The sequence below is a fragment of the Pseudopipra pipra genome, chromosome 18 (genome assembly GCF_036250125.1).
Source record: "Pseudopipra pipra isolate bDixPip1 chromosome 18, bDixPip1.hap1, whole genome shotgun sequence".
Lineage (NCBI taxonomy): Eukaryota > Metazoa > Chordata > Aves > Passeriformes > Pipridae > Pseudopipra > Pseudopipra pipra.
In genome coordinates this window covers 12148485-12172524 of record NC_087566.1, presented here as the reverse complement: position 1 = coordinate 12172524, position 24040 = coordinate 12148485, and the positions used below count along the sequence as shown (strand labels likewise).

The window sequence follows — 24040 nt, the reverse complement described above, 5'->3', positions numbered from 1 at the left end:
CGTGCTTTGTAAAGCAGGATTAGCATGGGCTCTGCAAAGCTCTGCTCGCCCAAGCATGGCTTTTGTTTAGAGGGTTTCTGATCTCACTTGTTTGTCCTGATGGTACCTGACCATGAAAGCCTTCTAGAGCCAACAGAGATGAAGGAAGTGCATTCCTAATGAGCTGCTCCCTCTCTTCCAGTAGAAGACTCAGCAGCCTACACAAGGCATTGTTTCTAATGAGACTAGAATAGGATCCATGTCCTGATTTTGGATAAGACCTACTGCAAGCTGCACTCATGTGACAGGAACTCATGGTCCTCCTCTTATATCCCCCTGTGACAGAAGGGAGAATATGAGGGAGACTGGGTGTGAGAGTGCCATGCCCCCTTTTGCTGAGTACTGGAAATACTCTCTCCTCTCTGGGAAGTCAAATTTCTGCACTCCTCTGAGGCACAGGGCTGGGAAAAGCAGGAATTCACTCGTTTGCAGGGGTACCACAGGATAAAAACACACTTGAACATCCAGAGTTCCAGCCAAATTGCTCCACTTGTCCTCATGGTCTCCTCACCTGGGAACTCTGCTGCTGCCCAGCAGACACATCTGGACAGATATTTTAAAGCAGCACCACAGACACCTGTCAAATCCCATCACACAGATCTCCCTTCCACAGATGTTCCCAGGTCATTCCACGCCTGCTTTCTCTCAACTGCATATTCCCAGGTCAGACTATTGGAGGTTGACCAAAGGTGACCCTGGCTGAGGTCATGCTGCCCTCTGATGGGTGGTGGTCATCCATACAGAGACACCAGAAGCTCTAATCACTGGTGCCTGCAGAGCTCCAGGATCTTCTTTACTAAGAGACTACCAACTCCAGCTCAACCTGTGCGTTTTCCCAGTGGGAAGGGAGAACTTCATGGCAGCAGACGAGGAAAAAGGAAGATGAACACAGCAGTAGTAAAAGGGAGGGTGAAGGCAGATAATTGCTGTAAAACACTGAGCCCTTTGCTTCTACATGCTCAGGAAATTAGAGCAGTTAGGAACGATGACATTCCAGATAAGCTCAAGCACCGAGATGCAAATAAGTGGAGCAAAGAGTTCCTGGGAACCCCTCCCTGTGAGCTCTGCTCAGAGACAGGTTCCAAGGCAGGAGCACAGCAAGCCCTCATTGGCCACAGCTATTCCATTACCTGGCAACTATGGAAACAAGCAAACCCAGCCCATAGCAGTGCTGCCTTGCTGGCACACAGGGGCTGGGGCGGGTGTGCAGTGGGGAGTTGTCACCCAAACAAACGTGGAGTAGGAGGGCGAGTCCCCAGGAGCAGAGGAGTTGCAGGACATGAGTGGCCATGGTACTTTAAGAGAGCTGATGACAGGCAGCTGTCACATGAAGATGGGCCAACATCACAATTTTCTGTTCCCCAGACAAACCCAGCTTCAAATCCAGAGTAACCATCAATTTCTCAGACTGGAAAGAGGAAGAAGATGCTGTCACTGAGTTGCCCTGTGACACCAAGCTTCCTGCCCTACTCCACAGGGAGAACTTGCCAGGGGCCATCCTGGCTTGGCTATTTCTGCAGTACAGATTGGGTGGGAAGCAAAATAGAACATTTCTACCCTTTGGAATTTAGTGGAGGGACTCTGCATATAAACAGGATTCTGCGAGCCACTTGTGCTGCCCCCAAACCCTCCTCTTATTCTGACAGAGAAGAACAGACCACATGTTTTATCTGGAGCAAGAAACCCTCTTGCTCCCAAGGTTTCCAGCTGCACAACACATTGGCTCAGTTTGGATTGGCAGATCTGGGATGATAATGCCTCTGCCCAGGATCCGTGTTTCCTCACATGAAGCCCAAAGACAAGTTGCCACAGCCTGAGCAGCACAGCCCATAAATCTTGACACAGTTCCTTGGGAAGCTTGTGACATCTTGTCCTCACTGCAGCAGTGGTCCTGTTGCCAGTGCAGCTCTGCCCCTGCCAAACTGTGCTTGTTGAAAGATAGCAGACTGATCACTGCCCCAGTGAAAGTCAGGCCTGGATCTCACTTTGTTTGACTGGTTTGGGTGTGCAGTCAAGCTCAAAGCCCTTAAATAAACAGAAAACCCCAAACAAACAAAAACCACTCAACAATAACAAAAAACCACCAAACAAAACAAAACCCCCAGACCCTTCCACACCATTGAGCTCTAAGTCCATTGGAGCTGGGCAACCTAGTGCTGAGTCAGGGTTTCACTGCTGACAGAATCATAAATCCCAGAGGGGTTTTTTTAAACCAGGGACCAGAAGTTTGGGTGGAGGACAGGGAAGTGCTCTGGCAGCTCTTAGAGTAGCTTTGTTAGTGCTACAAGGTCAGCAATCACTTGTACTGCTCACACTCTAGAGACAGCCCCTGTGCTGCCCCATTTACAGCCCTAGCACATGCCTACAGAAATCCTCTGCATACCATCCAGCTTTCCTACCCTCTCCTATTCTTAGCCCAAGCTGGTCTTCTTATAGACTATTACTCAGTTACACACTCCCTGTTTTTGGCTGTCCTACATCCCTCCCCCTGCCTGTTCAAGCCCCATGAGGCCAGTCAGCTCCCCCTGTCCAGGAATTTCAGAGAAACAAGTAAAGCAATCCACAGCACCATCTTACCAAGAACTGCTGGGACACAGAGATCCAGGACAAGACCCTTTCTCCTGGACAAAGTATCCCTTGGGCTTGCTTCTGCTGCTTACAGCAGCCTCGGGCTCAGTCCCAGCTCGTACACCGTGCTCACCTGGCAGAGGGGATGGAAAAAATCAAGGTTGCAAGGCTGGAAGCAGCTCTGGTATTTGTCCTGTCCCAAACAGGCATCTGAGAAGCAGAAGAGAGCCCCACATCTAGGACCTGCAGCAAGGCAGGAAGGCTTCAGGAGGATGTGCCCACCTTCTGATATAGGTCATCATCCAGGGCAGCTCCACCTGAGCTGCTCCCCACCACCTGCTCTCCTGGCCCACAGCTGTGAAAGAGCATTTTTGGATTAAATTGGGGGTTGAGAAGAGGAATGTCACTCTTAATAAGGAAGAAAGTTCCATTTTACAAAAGCCCTCTGGGGTAAGGGCTGAGATTCTTCCTCTCAGCTGTAAGGGTGCTATGGGAGGCAGGAACCTTTTTACAGCACACATACCTGTCTTATGGTTTGAATCAGCTCTTCTCAATAAGCTTTATTGTGTTTTTCAAGTTTTTAAATCCCAGGTCATCTGAGATGACATGTTATTATTTTTTTTAAAAATCCAGGCATTACCATGGCTTTGTCATTTGAAAGCGGCTTCTTAGGTGCTGCCCACTTTATTCCTCCATCCTCCCTGAGGGCTGTCCAGCAGCAGCAGTGCCTCCCTCGATTCCTACTCCATTTCTGATCATCAATGATCAGGAGAGAAGGGTGCACTGAAAGCCTTTCCACAGGCTTTATTTCTAAATCACAGTCCCCCACACTAAATAAACTTAATTTAACTTGAGGACCCATTAGTGACTGCATCACCTCAGCTGCAGAGTCACTGGTCCTTGTCACCACAACAGGCTCCTTGGTTGGGCTGGAGAAGGCATGGGAGCAGTGTTAGCCACATCCCTGCCTCCTCTGATCCCTCATGTGCAGCTTCTGGATAGTTCTTTTGCAGAACAACAAACCCAGACAAACAAACAAAACCAACAACCAAACAAAACCAACCAACCAACCAAACCCAAACAAAATCCCCCAAACAAATAAAAAACAAAGCCAACATCAACAACAACAAAAAACCACACACATACAAAGGAAAAAAAAAGAGAGAATAAAAAAGAGAGGGTGTGTTCCCTGGGATGCTGTTCCCCTACCTGGCTGCATCTCCAAGAGGAACCTGTAACATGCTGATATTTATGCAGTGTCACTCCACTTTAATCCTTAGGACTGAAGGACTAAAAGCCGTGTCTTCATGACTTGAGAGGAAGAAAAGTGGTGTGAATTGAAGGAACTGCCCATCTCCCACAGCTCTAGCAGCCTGTGCTTGGCCCAGCAGGCAGAGGTGGGGTGGGGAGCTGCTCAGAGCAGAGCAGGACCAGTGCAGTGGGAACACCAGAGGCAGCTTTACTCAGCAGAGGGAGCCTGAGGTTTTCTGGTTTGTATTTTTCTTAAAGGATATTTAATGGTTTAATGGGATGTTTCCATTGACTGATGACCCCTAAAATCACACTGTAGCACATCATCCTGAAAATAGCTGCACCTTGTGAATGCTTGGGACTATTTAAAAATGCAAATAGCAGAGAGGGAAACTCAAGGTGACCCCTTTTTTCTCTCAGGAGGCAACTGTGCACTTCTGCCTTTCCCACTGTGCCCCAGGGGGCTTTGTGTTACACCTGGCCCCATGGCAAAAGCCCTGGCTGGCACCAGGGGCTCTGGGCAGCCTTGGGTCCTACAGTGACACTGCCTGCTGCCAGATCTCCCCCAGGACCTGGCAGGGCAGCCAGAGACATTTCTGCAGGAGCTTTCCAGAAGCAGGGCAGAGAAGAACAGTGTGTCCCAACACCTGCTGCCCATGACACTCCTTTAGCACTCCCTGACAAAAGCAGCCTGAAGGGCCCTGACCTCTCTGACATCTCTGTCACAGCTCTTAGCACAAGTTCTCGCTCACCATTTTCAAGGACTCTGATACCGAAATTATACAGCAGAAAAATTGATTAGCAGTGAGGAAGAAACCCAAACAGGAACATCCCAATGCAGTGCTTGACCTTGCTTCTGCCACTCCAAACTCCCGGCAGAGGCATCAAGAGGAGTCTGAGGCTGACTGTGCAGCATCCCTCCCCCCTCCAGCTCATCCTTTTCAGCACAGCCAGGTATGGAAGAGTCACAAATGAATGCAACATATCTTGATCCCTCCCAAAACATAATCCAACCTGACAGAGGAATTCCAAGAGCAGGAGTTCGTGTGCACGAGTCAGGCTGGGGTAGGGGGTGTGATTGCATCTCATTTAGCTGCACACAGCAAGGTTGCTGCTCATCTAGAGATGAGGCTGCTCAGAGCCTCAACAGCCAGCACCTCACTGCAGGTGGCAGGCTTGGTCTGGCGCAGGACCGGGAGATCTCCGTGTAGGCAGCCAAGGTTTATTAGAGAAATTGTAAATTCCAACGAGTCGGATACAAAGAGAAGCGGCGCTGCCTTCTGGAAGGCAAAGGTGTTTCTGACCTGTAGACACTGATAGAGGTTACCCAGACACCAGTGACCACAGCAGGTTTGACAGTGAAATGATCACCTTGCCGTTAATCTTAGGGGAGCCACAGTTTCCCTCTGCCCAGTACATCCAATGGGATGTGAACACCGTGTCAGCACATAACCACCACCTCCCGCCCGCAGCCTCACCGCCTGTCCGCCGGGATGTCGCCGTCTGCCTCAGCAGCACCTCTTCTGTCCCCACTCCATCCCAGCAGCTCTCCCCTCCCTCGTCTGCTGTGTTTGAACATCCAGAGCAACACATCTCTATGGAACATTTCTAAATTCAACGTTAGGCTGCTCTCATCTTTAACAGGATGGGGGAATAAGGAGGTGCAGAACTCAAAATCTGTTATTAGACCTTAAAACTAAAAAGGAAAAAAAACAGAACAAACAACCAACCAAAACCCACTGTTCATTTCTCATGGAGAATTCAAATCCTTCACTGGCATGTTCCTAGGAATGTGTTGGTTTTTTTTTTTCTGCTTGCAACAGTGAGCATCATGGAATTGTATCCTGGAGCACCATGGTGTTGTCCCGCCGGTGGGGTGAGCTGTCATAGGGCTGCACAGAGCAGTGCTGCTGTCCACAGAGCTGTCAGCCCCAGGCTGGCTGTCAGTCTGAGCACGGGCAGGGCCCTCAGGGGCGGCGTGCCCGAGGTGCAGGAGCAGACCTCGTAGCCGTTCTCGGAGCGGCTCTCGTCGTGCTGCCCCGGCCTGGAGCGAGCCCCAGTCCTGCTGCTCCCGGCTGCCTGCGGGGCGTCGGCCTGCATGTCACTACACACCAGCCAGTCTCTGGCAATGGACTGGGGGTAACCGGGCTGGGCCTCCAGCTCGCTGTCCAGCACCTTCCAGTACTCCTTGCCCCTGAAGAAGTAACTTGCACCTGCAAAGAGACCAAAAGCCAAAGGCAAGGTGAGCGGCGATGGGCGCCCTCCCGCTGGAACACTTGAGTCAGAATCACAGAATGTTCTGAGTTGGAGGGGACCCACAAGGGTCATTGAGTCCAGCTCTTAAGTAAATGGCCCATACAGGGATCAAACCCATGACTTTGGTGTTATTAGCACCGTGCTGAGCTAACCTCAGGGTCACTTGGAGCAGCAGAGGAGCATTCCCACCCCAGCTGAGCCCCAGGGAGTACTGGCAACAAGCACATGAGACACCACTGCTTGTTGCCAGTACTCCCTCTTGCTGCAGGAGGGATGCTCCAGAAGACGATGCTGTGCCTGGCTGGGATCTCTCACAGCAGACAGAAGCCACCAGACAGCTGGAGGTGGATGGTGAGATTTTGTCTCTTCTGTGGTGGGTCCTAGAGCAGATGCACCTCCTGGTACTGTGGGTGTGTGGGGTCAAGGCCCTGTGAATCCCCAGCTGGACACACCATACACACCTCTCCATGGCCATCAGTGGACTGTCTTGTAACAGGGCATGGTAAGGCTGGAGACCTCACCTACCTGTTAATGACCTGGGGTATGTGCTTCCATCCCTGAGCTCAGAAAAATAACCTGAGCCTGGCAGGTCCCTGGGAACCTTCAGCTCTCAAGTGCATTTTTTCTGTTCTGAACTGGGAGGCTGGGAACTCTCTAAGAAGGTCCCATGCTCAGGAGGACTCCTGCCTACGAGAATGGCTTATCACTCTCAATAGCTTTGAAAATTCAGCTTTTCCCCTCTGCCTGGTTTAATGACTGCTATTACACCGTTAGGTTGCCAGTAAATAAACCCTGGAAGTGCCACTTTGTTGTGAGTGAATGGCTGGTTGTAAACGTCTCCTGTGACAAAATTTTTGTGGTCTTTTCAGCAGGAAGAAACCACTGAGAAATCTCATCCCCAGAAAATAAGTCGTAACTCTAGGGAAAACATCCCTTTGAAAGTATTTTCTGTCTGCATCCTCATATAACCAGCTAAAAATCCAACAACAACAAAACCAGTGAGGAGCAAATCAGCCCATACCAGGATAAAAATCACTGCAAAGCAGTGTCAACTGTGTTCTTTTAATAAAATGAAATTATTAGCCCCCCGGGATATTTTTGTTGCCTGTTTGAATTACAAAGTCTTTTAGTGGGCAGTGTGGGGAGCTCTGGCTGGAAGCACACCTCCCTCTTCATCTGCCAGGCACTGGGAACTGCCATCCCATCAGGGGCTCAGCAATTATGTCGGCAGGAGGGTAGAAAGGGCTACAGCTCAATACAGCACTATTTTCTTTCTTGTGTTTTTTGGAACTGGCATGTGGACTCACCATCTGACCACCTCATGGCATCATCTAAAGGGCTTGGTATTCCCTTCCACAGGATGGTCTCTGAAGGGTACCCGGGATCCATCCTCCGCTCGTGGTCGTCGTAGCGCCAGTAGAGATTGTCCTTAAAGAAATAAGTCTTGTCATTGTGGGCCCAGGAGAAAGCGGCGTCGATTCCTCCCAGTGGCAGACCAAAGTCTGAAATGGGCCGTGGGTATCCCTCCTCCACGTTATTGTCCTTGAAGACCCAGTATCTGTCTCCTGTGGAAAGAAGCACAGAGCAAAATCACATTTGTTTCATGGCCAAAACCAGCACTGCCTCACAGACGAGCTGATGTTTCATTATCTGTTGTGGTGACAAGCCTCAGGACTGAGTTCTTGGCATTTAAGGATGGCTATGGGAAGGGTTCAGCCCACTGGGGAACCTCTAGCTTTGGATAGTTGCTTTTTAGTGTCAGGCTTTCCATATGGACATAGCCCTGCTCTGCTTCTGAAAGCATGATGGTCCCAGGACATGAACATGTCCAGAGAGTTACTACAGTTGTCACTTTTATGCACTTGGTGGAGGCATTTGGTTTTCTGCCCCCTGGATTTCTGCCTGATATCCAACTGCAAGAAACAAAGTTCCATGCACTTTTAGTGAGCAAACAGGCACCTTCTGCCTGGTATTGAGGTCCTGAGAAGCCAAACGTAGTTCCCCTCTGGAAGAGAGCCAGACAGGCTGAAGGACCTGTGGGTTTTAAGGGATGTAATGAGGAGGTACGAAGGCTGGACAAATCCCAGCTGAGCAGCTCACTGCTCTTCAAGTGCCTACACAGCCACCTCCTCAGCCCTACCTTGGGCAGTAGAGAACCATCAATGTGGTTTTCTTTTCCCCAGTAAAAATGAAGCATGACGTGACTGGGCCTGGGTCTGTGTCAGAACAAGGAAATGAACCCAGATGTCCTTCATAATCCTCTAACCACTGGGGAAGTCTTTTTTACAACATCTCTTTGGGAACCTGCAATGTCCTTTTAGGTATTACACAACCTATTTTAAGGATCAGACTTTTCCTCCCTCGGTTTTCTAGAATATCTGAAGAGGCCCTTAAATGCATGCCCGTGTGTCAGCAGCAGGACCTTAGAGGCCAAGGTAATTTGTGTGCTTTGGTTTCTGTCCAGGGATCAATGAAACAGCGCTGGAGGGAGAGAATGAGACAGTGTTTTATAGCTGGATGGAAAATCCTGAGTTCATGGTAGGAGGTGGGCAGGACTAACACACGCAGAGAGTTCAGTGACCACGGACTGCTCTGCCTTGCAGGGGCAAGACACCAACTGTGGCACATCTGGAATTCCAGCCAGGAGGAGCCCCTGGACCACAGCTGCTGTCTGTCTGTCCGTCCCCAGCAGGCAGGGCAGGGAGGAAGGGAAGGAAGCGAGTGCTGCTGTGGTCTGCAGACCAGACTGGGAGTGTCTGGTGCCAGGCACAAGGGGCTGCCATGCTCCAGTTGGCCCCATTCCCTCTGGGAAAGCAGAGTGGGGGAGGCTGCCTGAGGCAGCTGGACACACACACAGAGCCTTCCATGTGCTGCTCTGTGGGGAGATGCAGGGCTTGGCACATCTCTGCAGAGCTCAGCATGCCAGCGGTCTGAGAGGGCTTTGCCTGCGCTTGGAAAGACTTCTGCAAGCACAGGGGCTTGCACAGGGCATAAGCCATCCCTCCAGCCTGGCTGGAGGAACTGAAACCAAATTATTGCTTCCGGAAGGGCTTGGTTCAGCACTTCTGAAACTGAGAATTGCACCACATTTGGAGTAGAACAGTCCAGAGGCAAAAAGCAATTTCCAGCCAGGAAGCACGGAGGGCTGGGATGTATTTAGCACTTCAAGTGCACAACCTTTCTGAAACAAGAGTCAGTGCCTGCCAGGAGCCTGGAGGACACTGAGGGCATGGGTGGCATCTAACCAGCATGAGGGGATGGTTGGCGAATTTAGATGTTTGTATAGGAACCAAGAGGTAATCTGTTCCTCCAGCTCTTCTGAAAGAAACAAGTGAGATTTTTTGAACAAAAAGAGAGGATGACACCACTTATTTTAAGAACAAATGTAGTAACAGAAATATAATCAGCAAAACCAAGCTCTTCAGTTTCATTTTTGTCCCCTCTATGACTTCTTCTCTTCTCAGCAACAAATACTAAAAAGAGAAAAGGCCAAAGGAGGGACACAGCATCTGTGGAGTGTGGAGGGGGGTGGTTTCTGCTAGTGTTTCATTCTTGAAAAGCTCAGATTTCAGTTACATTTGGCTGAACTTGATCTTCAATGACATTTCCTTCCTTTTCTGGGGAATGTGACTGCTACCTTTTGCCTGCCCTCCTTGCCAGCTGCTTTCTCCTGCCTTGCTCATGGACAACAGATCTCGGACCTGCCCTGGGAGATGCTCAGTGGCTGGCACTGGTATCTCCTGCCTGCAGGAGAGGTCAAGACGCTGCCAAGGTACCCTGGCACCAGGCTCTACACCAAGGGGACACACATGCTCCCTCCAGCACTGTGTTTGCTCTCACCTTTGAAGAAGACGATCTTGTGGTCGCTGGTTCTCTCGTAGACTGCGTCCAGGCTGTCCAGGTTGAGCGGCAAACCCCGCCAGAAACGGTGGATCTGAGCCGGCTGGAGGGAGACCAAGTGCTTATTGCGAGTCAGTCTCCAGAAGTACTTGCCTGGAGGGACAGACTGGACATTACTGAACCACACCCAACCCACCTTCGCCGGGGGATGAGCGGCGGGCGGGCGGCAGCGGCAGGAAGCAAAGCGTGTGAGATGGGAGCTGGGAATTAGAGCTGTCCTGCTCTGCAGCAGCAGCTGTGACTGCTTTCTATTTCTGGCAGCCATTAGAAGAAATCCCCTTTTTTTTTTTTGGATTAAAATAATCCTCTGGACATTGCACTGGAGTTGTTACACTCCTGGCCACGGTGTGAAGCTGTGCCACTGAGCCAGGGCAGGCAAGAGGAGACTTTCATCTCCTCCCTCCCTCTCTGCACGGGACCTCCTGGGAGCAGGTGGGAGCAGGCAGCAGCTGAGGCTGTGCCAGGTACCAACAACCTGTCTCCAAAAAAACATCCCTGTTCCTCCTGTCCCAGAGCAGCCTCAGCTTCCTGCACACAAATGCCCAGCTGCTTTCATATTTGGAAATGTCTAGGATGTTACGATGAAAAATATAAGAGGGTTTTTTTAAATGAAGAAAGGGAGTAAGAAAATAGAGGGGGAGGAAACCATATGAATAAATCTGGAAGGGTTGAGGTTGGGAAGGAGGCACAATTAAGGACTTTGGTACCATCTAGAGGTGCAGGATAAGCAGGGACCGCAGTCCTGCAGAGCTCCCAGGATGAATGTGCTGGTGGTGCCAACAAACACACTTTAGCACCTGCAGCAGCACTGACCCAGCTTGGAAAGAGTATTTCTGGAATATATGGGGTATTTCTGGAATATTTTAGGTAATTTGGGTTCCTCTGTGGGAAGGATGACAAACCTTTTCCTGCTAACAGAACCTTATGTGGGATTTCCCGAGGAGTCTTAATGCTTTTTAGGGGCAACTCAAAGAGCAACTCTGCACTGGCTTTGGGATTCTCAGCCTGAGTTTTTGCAGCACTCTCCATTCTGTGTTTTCCTTGGAGAGCTCCACGAAGTGATGTGAGCCGGAGTAAGATGTCTAAGAGGCAACTCTCGACTTTGTCTCATATTTGTTATTGCCTGTTAGAAATTATTGCATGTTATTTACATCTGCTCTTGCATGGATTCCCAAGGGGAGATAAGCAACAGAAACCAAAGAGGCATTTTCAGATTTGTATTCATGACACTCAGCCTTTTCTCCAGAGCTGGCAGATTGTGACACTGGCTTTTAAAATTTTATGGAAATTGGATCTTAGCCTAATAATGCAGGAGGCAAAACCCTAACACTTAAACATCTGCAGAGAGGGAGTTTTATTCTAATTATATGGATTTATATCATATTCTTGTTCTTCTACTTCAGTTTGCCTATTTGCTCTATCTGACTGAAACACACAAAAGAATAATACATCCCAATGTGGTAGGAATTGCCATAATTACAGATTCTTTTTAAGAACGTAAAAAAACCCAAGGATTCAAATTTGGTGGCCATTTTACATTGATTGAAACATATGGAATTAAATAAAGATGATCTCTGCATCTCTAATTAGCAAGGCACTAGATTTTCAGCCAGATTTTCACTTTTCTTTAGCAAGAAATACAGCTCAACACAATTCCTTCCTTAGCAGACCAGTATCTGAACGTTGAAGTCTCTGGGCTCATCAGAGACACGAAGGGAAGCCCCGGTGCTTTTGACATTCAACCCTCTGCGAGCGATGGGCTCAGCAGGTGAGCAGCTGCAGCAAGCAAACCTTAAATCTACCCTCAAAGTCAGGCATAGCCTGAGTCGTTGGTTGCTTTGGTTGGGTTTTTGATAAGCTATCAGGAAAAAGGAAGGAAATAAAGCAGTTAAGTAGCAAGGAATTCTGAATGTGACAGCCTGGCCTGCTCGCCGAAGTGCTGCTGTTGCATGGATGATCATCAGCCAAAGCGAGTTCCACAGGGGAATTGCTGCCATTAGCATGCAGAAACAATTCAAAAAACAACCCCCCAACCTCATGTTTGTTTAAAAAGCTCCATTTAAACCCCTCTCTGAGCTGGCAAACTAAGCACGATAAAAGCCAAGTGCAAGTCCTGCTGTCCCAGTATGTGGATGGTGGGTTCAGGCAATTGCTTTCTTTAATCCCAGGTAATTCTGATCCCAGCTGTGCACCACGCTGTCCAGATTTTGGATGCCTCTGGCAAGACTGCTGCACACACTGTGCAGACACACACGCAGGTCAACGGTGTTTAAAACTTCAGGAGTCTGTAGTGAGGCCCCTACATCAAAGCCAGCAGCGATTCTGAAGTGTGGAGAACCCACCATTGCCTTCAATATGACAATCCTGGGAGCTCTGAGGAGCTCCAGTCCTGCTGCTCTCCAGCCAGGGAACCAGCTGGACCAGCTCAGAACAAAATGTCCATCGATGGAGGGAGCTCGGCACTAGAGGTCATTAAAATCCTGCCCCAGAGGTGACATCCCCGCTCCCTGGTGCCTGGTTTGGGGGCAGCGATGGGGGCTCTGAAGGAGGTGCTGGGCTCTGCAGGCAGATGTGCAGCTGGCATCCACCAACCCTGTGCTCTTTACATTTGCATTTCAGCCCAGAATAAATATATCCAAAATAGACACCGAGATGGATTTATCTCTGCTTCATCATTGTTTCCGCTCTGAAAGACAGACAGCCATTTATCCCGACACCAGTCCATGTCTCTGATTTTCCCTTCTTCACTGTGGCCTTTTGGAGCTGGCATCTGAACAAAGAACATTGTGGAACAGCCTCTGTATTGTGCTCCCCGCAGAGCACAGGCAGCACTGAGTTCTCTGGAGACCGTGTGTGACCCAAGGCTCACACTGTGATACCCGCGTGGGTTACACAAGCCTGGACGCTGCTGCTCATCCCTGGGGCTTCTGCTTCCCTGCTGGATGACTTTGGGGTGGCCAGGGATGGAAAGAAGTGCCCAGTGGGCATTTTTACATCTCGGAAAGATGAGAAAGAAACCCCACAGAGTCCAGCCTACACAGGCTCTGTACAGCTGAGAAGGCACCAATGGGATCCTTGTCAACAGCCGGGCACCCTGGGGACACCCTGACAGCAAGTGTTTGCTGGCACGAAACCAGATGGTTTGCAACTGCACACATGCTGTCTTTGAGTGATTCACAGCAAGCAGCATTAGGGAAGGTGAAGCTTGGAAGGAAAGGAAGGTTGGAAATATCTCAGAAAAACAGTGGAGTGTTGTCGCTGTTCTGCTCATCCCTGGTTCAGCCTCGATTTTGACTTTGATAGTGCAGACGTCAGATTTTAGTTCTTCACCTGGGCAGTCCAGTGGGATGGATGAGAGTACAAATTCCTGTGCTGGATTGTCACCAGTCCGGCTGCTTCAGAGGGAAGTGTTAAATCCCAGGATTGGCACATGGACACGCACCTGCTCTGTCTGGAGTTAGGACACACATCCCTCAAGAGGACCACACCAGCTGCACACCGTGGGGACTTGGGCAGGTGGGTTTGCCTCCAGTGGTCTCTCCTCCCTAACCACCCACCAGAAGCCCCCTGCTTGTGCCACGGAACTGCTCTTGGCCACAGATCCCACAGGTTCACTGTGTTCTGGGTTAAACAACGTCAATTTTAATAATTTTAAAATCAATTGTGTTTTAGTTTCACTGGCTTTTCCCTTCTTTTTCTTCTTTTTGGATAAAAGAAATGCTTGATTTACTGCTCCGTCTTTTGGATACCTCTCGCCCATCCCTTCTTCTCCTCCTCCCTCTCAGTCCCCGGGTGTGAGAGGTGCCTTCCTGGGTCTGCAGCCCCAGGGACCACAAACCCCAAGGCAGCTCATCCTCACCATCCACCCCAGCCCACCCGACACTCGCTGCACTTTGGTGCTGTCACAGCACTGCCACCACAGGGTGACACAGGCACAGAGCCCTGGTGAGTGCTCACCTTTGAAGAAGAAAGCCTCTCCCCGGATCTGGGCCACAGCATCGAAGTGTGTGTTGCATCTGTTGGGCACATCCCGCCGGAGCCTGTGGAAAGGCACCCAGGTGAGCACAGCCCGGGTGGACAGTGAGGGGCTGTGTTCCCCCCATGCCTCCCATCCCACGGACTGTGTCACCCCTGCTCTGGAGCCCCTGGCAGAAGACTACAGGCTGTGCCTGCCTGACATTCCTGATGCTCAAACCCAGCCACGTGCTCGGGGATTTCCGAGGCGAGTTCAGGCAACCCTCAGCCTGAAGACAGCTCGTGGCACACACCCCTGGGCACCAGAGGTTGGGAGTCAAGCGAGGACACGCTCTGCATCTACCAGGCAGTGTAGCTGGTGAGGGCTGAGCTGGCCTCCCAGTCCCCCGTGGCACAGCGTGGCTGCCCCAGGGCAGCAGGACACGTGGATAGCAGCCAAGCAGCATCTCGCTCCAGCAGCTCAGGACGTGGCTGCTCCAAGGCTGAGCTCCCAAACGCCAGTGAGAGGTGACAGAGCTGCAAAGCAGAAAGCAGCTGAGCCAAAACAGAGGGACCTGGAGGAGCAATGGTGCCACAAGATACCTAGGGAAAGATACCTGCTGAAAAACATTTGGTGAAAGGCACCCAGCAAGTGGCAGCTGAGATACTGAGCTGCTTTAACAAGGTGGGTGGGGAAGGCAGAGAATATGAAGGACAGAGAGCCACAAAGCCCATGTAACAAATGATGATTGATGGAGGAACAAGGAGAGAATGCTGGGAACACACATGGAAAAGCTGCTGTGGGTGACAGGGAAGCATAAATCTAATCTGCTGATAGAAAAGTTGTGCAGGCTGCCAGCACCAGCTTCACTGCCCTCTTTGGCCACAAAATGACAGATGTGGAGGTGAACCCCACCCACCCTCCCAGCACATGGGGCAGGACCAAGGGGGTAGGCATGAACAAGTTTTCTGCTCCTCCTGCAGCTGGTGTGAGACGATGGTCAGGAGTCAGCAGCAGGGAGAAAGGCTCTCACCTTTCTAGGTCAAAACACAGCCACAGAGAGCCCTGTGGACAAGCGCTGGTAGAAGCTACACAGGGAGAAAGATAATTAATGGCATTCAGCACATCCCCAAAAAAAAAAAGAACCAGGAGGTGAAGGTGACCTGCTCCATCTCTGCCACTCTTACTTGGGGCACTCCTGGTATCTGGCAAAAATGTGTGTGACCATCACCTCCCGTCTCTTTGTTCCGTGTTCCTTCTTCTCTTAACTGTCCTGCTGTCCTGGCACTAAAGCAATTTGGTAACTCCAACGTTTATTAATGAGCTAGATCCAGAACTTAATGAGGATATGCTGTTTGCTTGATGACATCAGTGTAAGCAGTCCTTTGCCAAGGCAAACCTGTGTTGGAGTCAGGCTATCGCTCCACTTGTTCCAGTATTCACCCCCACAGGTACATCGGGGAGTTGCTCACCATGAAAAGATTTAGGTCAGTTATGCTTGGGCAATTCAGGATACTGCTGAGGAAGTTTGATTAAAATTTCAGCAAGGATGAATTTACCTGAGGGTGATGGGGACAAATTTCCCTTAGGACGAGTAAAATTTTGAGACTCAGGGAATCATCCAGAGGTCCAGAGAGAAATACCAAAGCCAGAGTGATCAGGCTGACGAAGCAGAGCTTCGCTACCACACATCCTGTGCAGGAAAGGAACAAATCCGACTTACGGGACAGTGGAGCGGTTCTCTGGCAGCTCTGGCAGGATGGGATGGTCATCTGTTTTGCTCACTTCAGGCTTGGCTGTGGGGGACACGGATTCCCTGACTCCTGTGCGGAAAGACAAGAAGCGGTAGTGGGGAACACCATCCTCCCCACCAGCTCCACTCGCTCCAGAAAACAGCTACTCCAGCGTGTCCTCCCACAGCAGACACGGGCTGTAGCTGGGTGAGGGACACAAACTTACCATAGAGTTGCCAGATTCTGACTTTGTCCTCGTAAGGCAGGTCATACTTCAGAGGGTCCCCCACTGGACCTTGGTAGTAGGGTCTCATGATAGACTCTATGGCAGAGATGTGGGTCAAGCCAATGGCGTGGCCAAACTCATGGACAGCTACAGCAAACAGGTCCATCCCGTGGGCATCTGGAGATAAAGACCCAATTGAAACAGAAGTCACTGCATGACAATTGTATTTGGGGGATTTGAGTGGGCTGTGGGAAAAAGTGCAGGTATATGTTGGATGAATGGGAAAGAAAAGCTTTGGAGCAGGTGAAGTTTTTTTTCTCCAGCTGGAGACTGAAGCGTATCATACAAAAATAGAAAACAAGCCAGACATCAGCCCACACCAGCCTCTTATACCCAGATCACTGTTGGCACCTGAGGAAGAGCCAGAGAAACGGCTGAGAGAGCACCCAGGTCACAACCACCTGCCCTCCCGGCTGACCGGCACAGCAGGACCACAGCACCACCCCCTGTACCTCACATCTGCCTGTGCAGCTGCTGACACAGCCCTGCTGTTGCCCAAATACCAGATTTCTGCAGCCACTAGCCAGGAGCTCATGGAAGCCTGTGAAGATGAGCCAAGCCGTGTGCCAGGGAGCCGGTGAGTGCTGGCAGCGCCCGCCTGCCCACTGCGCTCTGCGGGGCTTTCCCTGCCTGGCACCGAGTGCTGCTGCCCTGGCCAAAGGCCACACTCACACCTTCCTGCATGCACACAAACACAAGGGTGTTGACCTGCTCGTCAGCCACCAACCTGCTCGTGTGACTGCTGCCCTGACAGGGGCAGGTGACCATGTCCAGCTCGTTTTTAGAGGATTTACCCATCTTCTCCTGTTCCACACTTTGTGCTGGCAGGGCTGCAGCTCTGGCATCTGTTCCCTTGGGCAGACACTTTGATCCTCACACACCATACTGGGCATCAGAGAGACTTTGCTGGACATCGATACCTCCTCCTTGGATGACTTTTTCCCCTCTGTCTGGGCCGTGTCCACTATATTCTTTTCCCTAAGATTCCTTATTTGCAATCCAAGCCCTAGTGCCTCACACCACACCCACAGACACACCCATCCCATCCTCTCCAGTGCCTCACACACTCAGGTCAGGGATTAATGCCCGCTTCCAAACATACACCACTGCTGCCAAAGCAAAGGAGGAGATGCTCCCAGGAGCTGTATGGGACTGATCCTGCTCGGTGCCCTCCCACTGCCCAGCCCCAGACCAAGTCCCCAGACCACTGTTGGGCCAAGTGCCTGTGCAATTTCTGCCCTTCACTGCACAGCAATGCCCTGCAGAGCAGTACCAGAGGGCAGCAATGATTTGAAGCGTGGTTCTTACAAAGATCATGATTTCAAGTATTGTAATAAACAGGCAGTGGAGCTCAGGGGAGTGTCACGTTCCCTGAGTGTGGTTGGAGCTAAAGGAGATGTTGCTCAGAAGCAGCCATGGCTAATCCTGCACAGCCAGTGCTCCCCACCAGTCCTGGGGTGTTGGAGGGGGGATATTTTTTGCTTAATTTTGCCTTTTCCTTCATGACTATTATTTAGTGTCTGTGAAGAGCTGGGATTTTTATAACTTGTGTTGTTCTCCCCAGCACTAGGGGAGAAAAAGACATATGCTCTCTGACATTTTAATGCCAAACCGACAACCTTGGGGATATTTTTATATCACCTACCAAGTTGTTGTTTTTGAATCACTGGGGAGAACAAAATAAATAAAAGATGAAGCTCAGATAGCTCCAAGACTTTCAAAATAGAGGGCAGCTTTCTCGCCGTCGGGCTCATCCCCTCATCCCTCGGCGGTGCTTGGAGGGACACTCCCTGCAGGAATGCTGGCTCTGAGCTCACTCCTTCGCATGGATTTGTTTCACAATGAGTGTCCCAACCACCAGCTACACAAGGGGCACCACCCTGACCCCATCACTAACACATCTGCTGTGGCAAGCTGCTGACTGCAGCGCTTCCCCCTGCCCTGTGTGTCCACAGAGCACAGCTGCTGCTTTTTTCCCTTCCCCATAAGGGCCAATAAACCAAAGGCACAGCAGTGTGAACCAAGGAGCAGGTGTAATCCTGAAGGATCAGCCTGTCCAGACTTTTAGCCTTCACCTCAAGACCTCCTCCAGCACGTCTGGTGAACACTCCTGCCTGTGAACACTCAGGGGGATGGATGGAGGTCAACTGGTGGGCAGGAGGAGAGAGGGGGGGAGGAAGAAGGTATTAGCTGCTTTCAGAGAAGACGATTAGGTCTAAACAAAGTCATTAAGCTGAGGCAGCAGGATCCCCCCGGGGAGGCTGGCAAAGGAGGTGGTTTGACAAGTAAATTAGCAGCTGGTGACTCTGTCAAAACGTGCCACAAAGGTTGGGGATCTGATCCCCACAGATGGCTTTGCAGCTTAGGAACACTCACTTCTGAAAGTCCCTCTGCTTATTAAAATTCTGCTCTAACCAGAGGAGATTAAATAAAAAATAAAAAGGAATAAAATTGTAACTGGTAACCATCCTGATGTAAGGTAATGTACAGGAGACGGCAGGAAAAACCCAGTGCTCACATCACAGGGGGCTTTTTACCTGCAGAACACAGGGCCCTTTCCAAGCAGGTCACCTTACAACAATATACTTTAAAAAACAGAAAACTGGGATGTGTGGCAGCGAAGCCACCCAAAAGATATCAAAGTCAGAGATTTCAGTCACCATTCAAGAGCACCAAGCAGCCACACACCCAACCTGCAGCCTTCCAGGCCCAGGAGAGATGGGAACTGGGGGTGGGCAATGGGGAGCTCTGCAACTGCTGGCATGATGGGGAGAACCATGGAGATGCCACTGAGGCTTGCAGGAACATAGAATACCCTCAACTCTGCCTGGGGTGATTTTGCTAGCAGGGCTGAGAGGGGGATCAGAAGAAGGTGGTGGGATCCTGAAGCCTGGGGTCAAGGTGTAGCGGAGGCTCAACCACTCTAACCACCAGAGCAGAAGATGGAAACTGGGAGCCCTGGTGTCTGGCTGCAGCTCTCCCACCCTGACCTACCTGATGATCGGAAGGTCCAATACTCGTCGTCGTCGAAGTGAGTGTCTCCTGCTGTGTGGTGGTCTCCAGGGAAGAAAGCGTGTGCCACCGTCCCACCAGGCCCGTCGAAGGGATAGCCATCGTTGTGGTCTGCCTTGGAGAAGTCTATCTGGATGTCAGCATTGTTTCCTGCCACCTCGTGGAAGTTGAGCGGGGTGATGTCGCTCCAGACCTTCAGGGCATAGTACATCAGGGCTCGGACCGTGTCGTGGCCCAGGTGGGATTCTTTCGGGAAGGTGCGAACTCTGAAATAAAGAGGGCAAAGAAGAGGACAGGTCAGTAGCACCAAAGAGCTCCACGGGCCACAGGAATTGGCTGTGCAGCTGGCTGGTGCACCACAGAGCCTCAGTGAGGCCTTCGGAGCTCTTGGTGCTCCCCTGATGTGCCCTAACACCCTTCACAGGTGTGTCCTTAAATCTCAGAATCACATCGGTTCCAGGGCTGTGAGGATTTCAGAGTCTGGATTTGGGTCTTCCAGAAATACCAAGCCAGTCTTGCCCCCCAGAGTGTGAAATACAGACAACATCTGAATCCTGATACCTCCCAATCCTGCTGTGCCAGGGGGCAGTCAGCCTTTGTGCACAAACTCTTGTTAATGCCCAGGACCCCAGGACTACAACCCTTGTCCAGCCTTGGAAATGCCAACATCATGACTGCCTTTCCAGAGTTTGCCCATTTTTTTTTTCCCAAGCTCCCTTTCAGACCTATTGATAATTATTTTCTCACCACTTATTTGTCCACATGCAACCCAAATATACAAATGCTGTTGACGTCTGAAGCCTTTGCTTCACACACAGGCCCATCAGTTTTCTTGCAAAAAAACCCAGCAGGTCATTGCTCATTCTTATTGCACACACACAGAAATCCAGGACGGATTTGCTGCCTCCATATATTTCCCAGCATGTCTGCTGGAGTTATAAAATATACTTTGAAACCAGTACACTGCCAGCAATCTCACAGACTGCAATCCATAACAAGGAGGAGGAGGAAAGGATGCATTTTATGTAAATTCAGGATGCCTCAAGCCTATTGCCTGAAGGAGACGGGCGACCTGATGGAGCACTGCAGTGGAGAAGCTCTTGACTTGTTTCTTGGTAGAAAAAAGCATTGATGAGCAGGAGCTTGCAACACTTCTGCATTCATCTCAGGGCTATTCCTGTCTCTCTGTATCAGCACTGCCTCCCGTGGTCCCCAGCTCTGCCTTGCCCTGGGAGAGAAGCCACGTGGGACAACCTGTGTGCTGGAACCTGTCCTTCAGCTGCACAGTTCCACCCTCCCTCTTGGGCTGGAATGGAAAAAAGTCAATGTTTCCTGTGTAAGCCAACTTTGAAAAAGAATTCCTAATATTGTTGATTTAATAGAGGAGATGAAAAGACAAAGATGAAACAAGGCACGCTGGCTTCTAAAGGAATATGTTTAGATAATCTTTCATTGACAATTTTGACAAAAATATACACACTTTCCAAGCAAATGTACTGTTGACTGAGTAATTATTGACAGAAACCAATTCTGCTGGAAAATTTCTGGCCAGCTCTGCCCCAGTAATAACAGATACTTTATTTCTTGTGCACCAGCACACCAACCAAAGTGTTCATGAAATATTCATGGCTTGAGAGATTTTTAAAGGCTGAAGCAACAATTATGATCACCTTGCTTGCCCTCCCACATAATACAGCTGGGAGAGCATCACTCAGCTCCACACCACTCCCCAGCACCAGTGTGCACTAATGACCTGACTACACTTCAAGAGGCAATTACAGGTGTCAGAAAGGGATGTCACATCGCTCAAGCTCTTCCTACAGGTAGTGATTTGGGTGCCAGGAGACACCATGGATCAGAGATGGGGAGTAGGAATGACTTGCTGGCTGAGGTTGGGAGCTCTTCCTTTCACAAATATTTGCATGTATCCCGTGCCCTCAGAGACAGGCAGCCCAAGCCTGGGCAAAACTAGTCAGGGTTAAATCTAGGACGGAACAAAAAGAGACTCATGGGAACAAGCAGAAATCTCACTAACAGTTTCTCTGAAGAGCTTGGGAAGCTCGTCCTAGACATGGTGGGAATGGGATGGGTGAATCAGGCAAAACACATCACAGCCAAATGAGCAAAAGTCATTCATATCTTTGCCTTTGCTATCCCTAAACTCTTTGGGCAAAGAAAGACCTTATCAACTACTCTAAATGAGTTAACATACATGTAACATCAGATAATCTAGGACTTTAAAGAAAACACATTTGTAAAGAAGGCAGCACAGAGGTACAAACAGTATGAACATGGGATTAGAAAATACAATTTTCAGGCAATTTATAATTTATAGAAGAGACTGTGGCTGGATGTAATCCTCTACAGTACAGAAAGGTCACCTGGTTTCCAGATATTCTTTAACTGGGTGCCTTCAACAACACTCCTCTGGATTTAGGTAAACCCTTTGCTGCTTTAATTTCTGCTGAATAAGTCATTACATGTGTAAAACACACCATGTTTAGCCCAGGAATTATGACCTTTCTCCAAGATCACAGTGCCTAGGGCACAGACTCACATTCAGAGACACTATCTGCTCTTTCCTTCGCAAGCCATGTGAGCTTTTCTTTCCTTCTTATTCCAGCTGTAGAATGAGGATAATAAATCAGACCTCTGTTGTAAAAGGATGGGGGATAAAAAGCCCTGTCTAAAGAGACAAACATTATTGATATTCATCCCAAGCCCTGACTCCAGAAACATTAGATTAAGGCAGAAACAGTATCAATACCTATTTTGCTTCTTATAAAAGGTCCTGCACCTCTGAGCTGACCCACATTTTATTAACATGCTGCAGGTGTAAGTGAAAAGTCCCCCATCCTTTATTCATTATCACCATCATTTTTCAGGAGAATCCCATCAGGATTTTTCAATTCAGCATCTGATTTGATTGCTGGAGCTCTGTTAATTGTTTTCAATGAGATTAGAAAAAGACTATTATGCTGATAGGACTTTTGTCAGCGTTGCATTACCCAGTTCCACTGAAAAGGAGGCACATTTCTAACATCATGCAGATTAATAACCTTCCTCCTACCTTGATTATTATTATTATTATTTGTAGTAAATGGTGCTTAGGTCCCCAGTGGAGAGCACCACTCCTTGGCTGTTAATACCTCCTGAGACTCCCCTTACAGAGCTCCAATTTTGGGCAAAACCCTGATGTGATTGGAGAAAAATCTCTCTGCTCCAGACAGCTCCTGCCAAGCAGCAGGAAGGTGACAAACACTGGGCTGCTCAGTCCCCTCCAGCCACCCCCCCAACACTGCCTCGAGCCTCAGGGTCGGTCACATCCCTCTGCAAATCCCTCCTTTGATTGTCCCACCCCAAAGGGACTTTGTGTCCAGAATTGTTAATAAGCAGAGACCAGAAAGGACTGATCTGCCTCCTCTTGCTATTGAGGGGCACCCACACCAACGTTTAATTCGATTTCTGGGGTCCTTTTTGGGTTTTGTCCTCCAAAAGTGGAAGAGTGATGGATGAGAAATCAATAGCTGGTTAATGAAAACACTCCTGCACCTTCCCAGCCCTGAAACCACAGACAAATACAATAAATGCTGAGAACTACCAAACACAGCAGGCTAAGGACTGCCTGATAAACCCACTCTGATTTTTTTTGGAGAGGGAGGGAAGGGGGGACAGTTGAAGGGGTGGGCACTTGCTGCCATGGCAAAGGTGCTTTTCCAGCTTCCCAGAGCCACCCATGGCACAGCAGCCCCGATCTGGTGCTACCCTGGCACTGCTGTAACACCCCATTGCCACAGGGAAAGCAGTGGGTGTGTTTGCACCCTCCCTCAGGCCTCTCCCAGCACTTTGCAAAAGCTGAACATTTTTGAGTGATAGCCTTTCTCCTGGCCTGTAACATGCACAGTATGCCAGTCACCCCCCAGCCATCATGGCCCTGCACTGGCAAGGGATGCCAGCCTGGCAGCTGCCTCCTCTCTGCTCCAGCTGCTCAGGGCTTTTCCTGCGATGGAATGAGGATGCTATAACAACCCCAGAGCAGCTGGTGACACTGTCCCCCTCAAGCATCTGTCATGCCCAGACACGGGGAACAAGGCAGTCTGTGACCAGCTGGGCTTGGGCTGGGAGGTGCCCGTGGTGGGATGCCACTGATTAAAGGATGAAAGCAGGAGGATTGGGTCCTCCCCTCAGCACTGGGGGTTGCACACCCTTACCCAGGCATTCCTGCCTGGCTGCCACCCCTCTGTGCCTCAGTAAATCCATCTCTGGGCTCAGGCAGTGACACATCTCCCCTTGGGTGGGCTCAGGACCCTCACAGCGATGGTGGGCAGTGACTGACAGGCATCACTGCTCCTCTGCCAGCAGTGTCTGCTGCAGCTCTGGCACCCCATGGCCTGAGCATCACAGTTTCAAAGGCTGCAGCTCTGATGAAGCAGCACAAGGGACTCATCCTTAACTAAAGGCGGATGAAAGTCACATCAATTCGGCACTGGGCTGATACTTCAGCAAGAAAAAAACCCCAGGAAATTTAGAAGGCTTGGCTTCAACAGCTTCCCCTGCCCCAGGGAGCTCAAAGCATGTGGAGAGAAGGGGCACGGCCCTGCTGCTGCACTTCCCAGCGCCGCGGGGAGACAGCGAGGTGCCGGCTGTGAACTCCCCTTCTGCAGGGCATAGCCAGAAGCAATAGAGCAAAATCAGCAAAAGGAAAAACCAGGCTGCAAACGCCGAGGGGGTGGGTTGGAAGCGGCTGCGGGCGGCTCCGGCGCAGATGCCGGCAGAGGGCATCCACAGCACACCGGCTGCTGAGCGCCTCGGCAACCCGGGGGGGGACAGCGCCGGGAAAATAAAGGAAAAAAATAAAAACAACCCCGTGAAAAGAAGATTTACGTGCTGTAATATCCTGGAGACTTTCCGCGGGGATGAGGCGCGGAAAACAGGCTGTGCCTGATGCTCTGCTGGGATGCTCTGAGGCTGTACCCTGAGCAGCCTGAGCTCCCCGAGCCCTCCCAGTCCCACGGGCTGGCTGCACTCAAGGGCAAAAAG

At 50.3% G+C, this 24040-nt stretch overlaps 1 protein-coding gene across 1 annotated transcript in view; it reads right to left on the bottom strand.

Moving 5' to 3' along the window:
- Positions 1-5064: 5064 nt before the first annotated feature.
- The window catches only part of MMP17 (matrix metallopeptidase 17), a 61208-nt gene continuing 42232 nt past the window's right edge, over positions 5065-24040 (bottom strand). Inside the window, exons 4-10 of the mRNA XM_064675241.1 lie at positions 18983-19266; positions 15929-16105; positions 15693-15792; positions 13972-14054; positions 9955-10107; positions 7422-7679; positions 5065-6071 (exon numbers count right to left, since the gene is read on the bottom strand). Coding sequence (XP_064531311.1) covers positions 5743-6071; positions 7422-7679; positions 9955-10107; positions 13972-14054; positions 15693-15792; positions 15929-16105; positions 18983-19266 — 1384 coding nt within the window. The 3' untranslated portion in view covers positions 5065-5742. The remainder of the gene's footprint in view (positions 6072-7421; positions 7680-9954; positions 10108-13971; positions 14055-15692; positions 15793-15928; positions 16106-18982; positions 19267-24040) is intronic.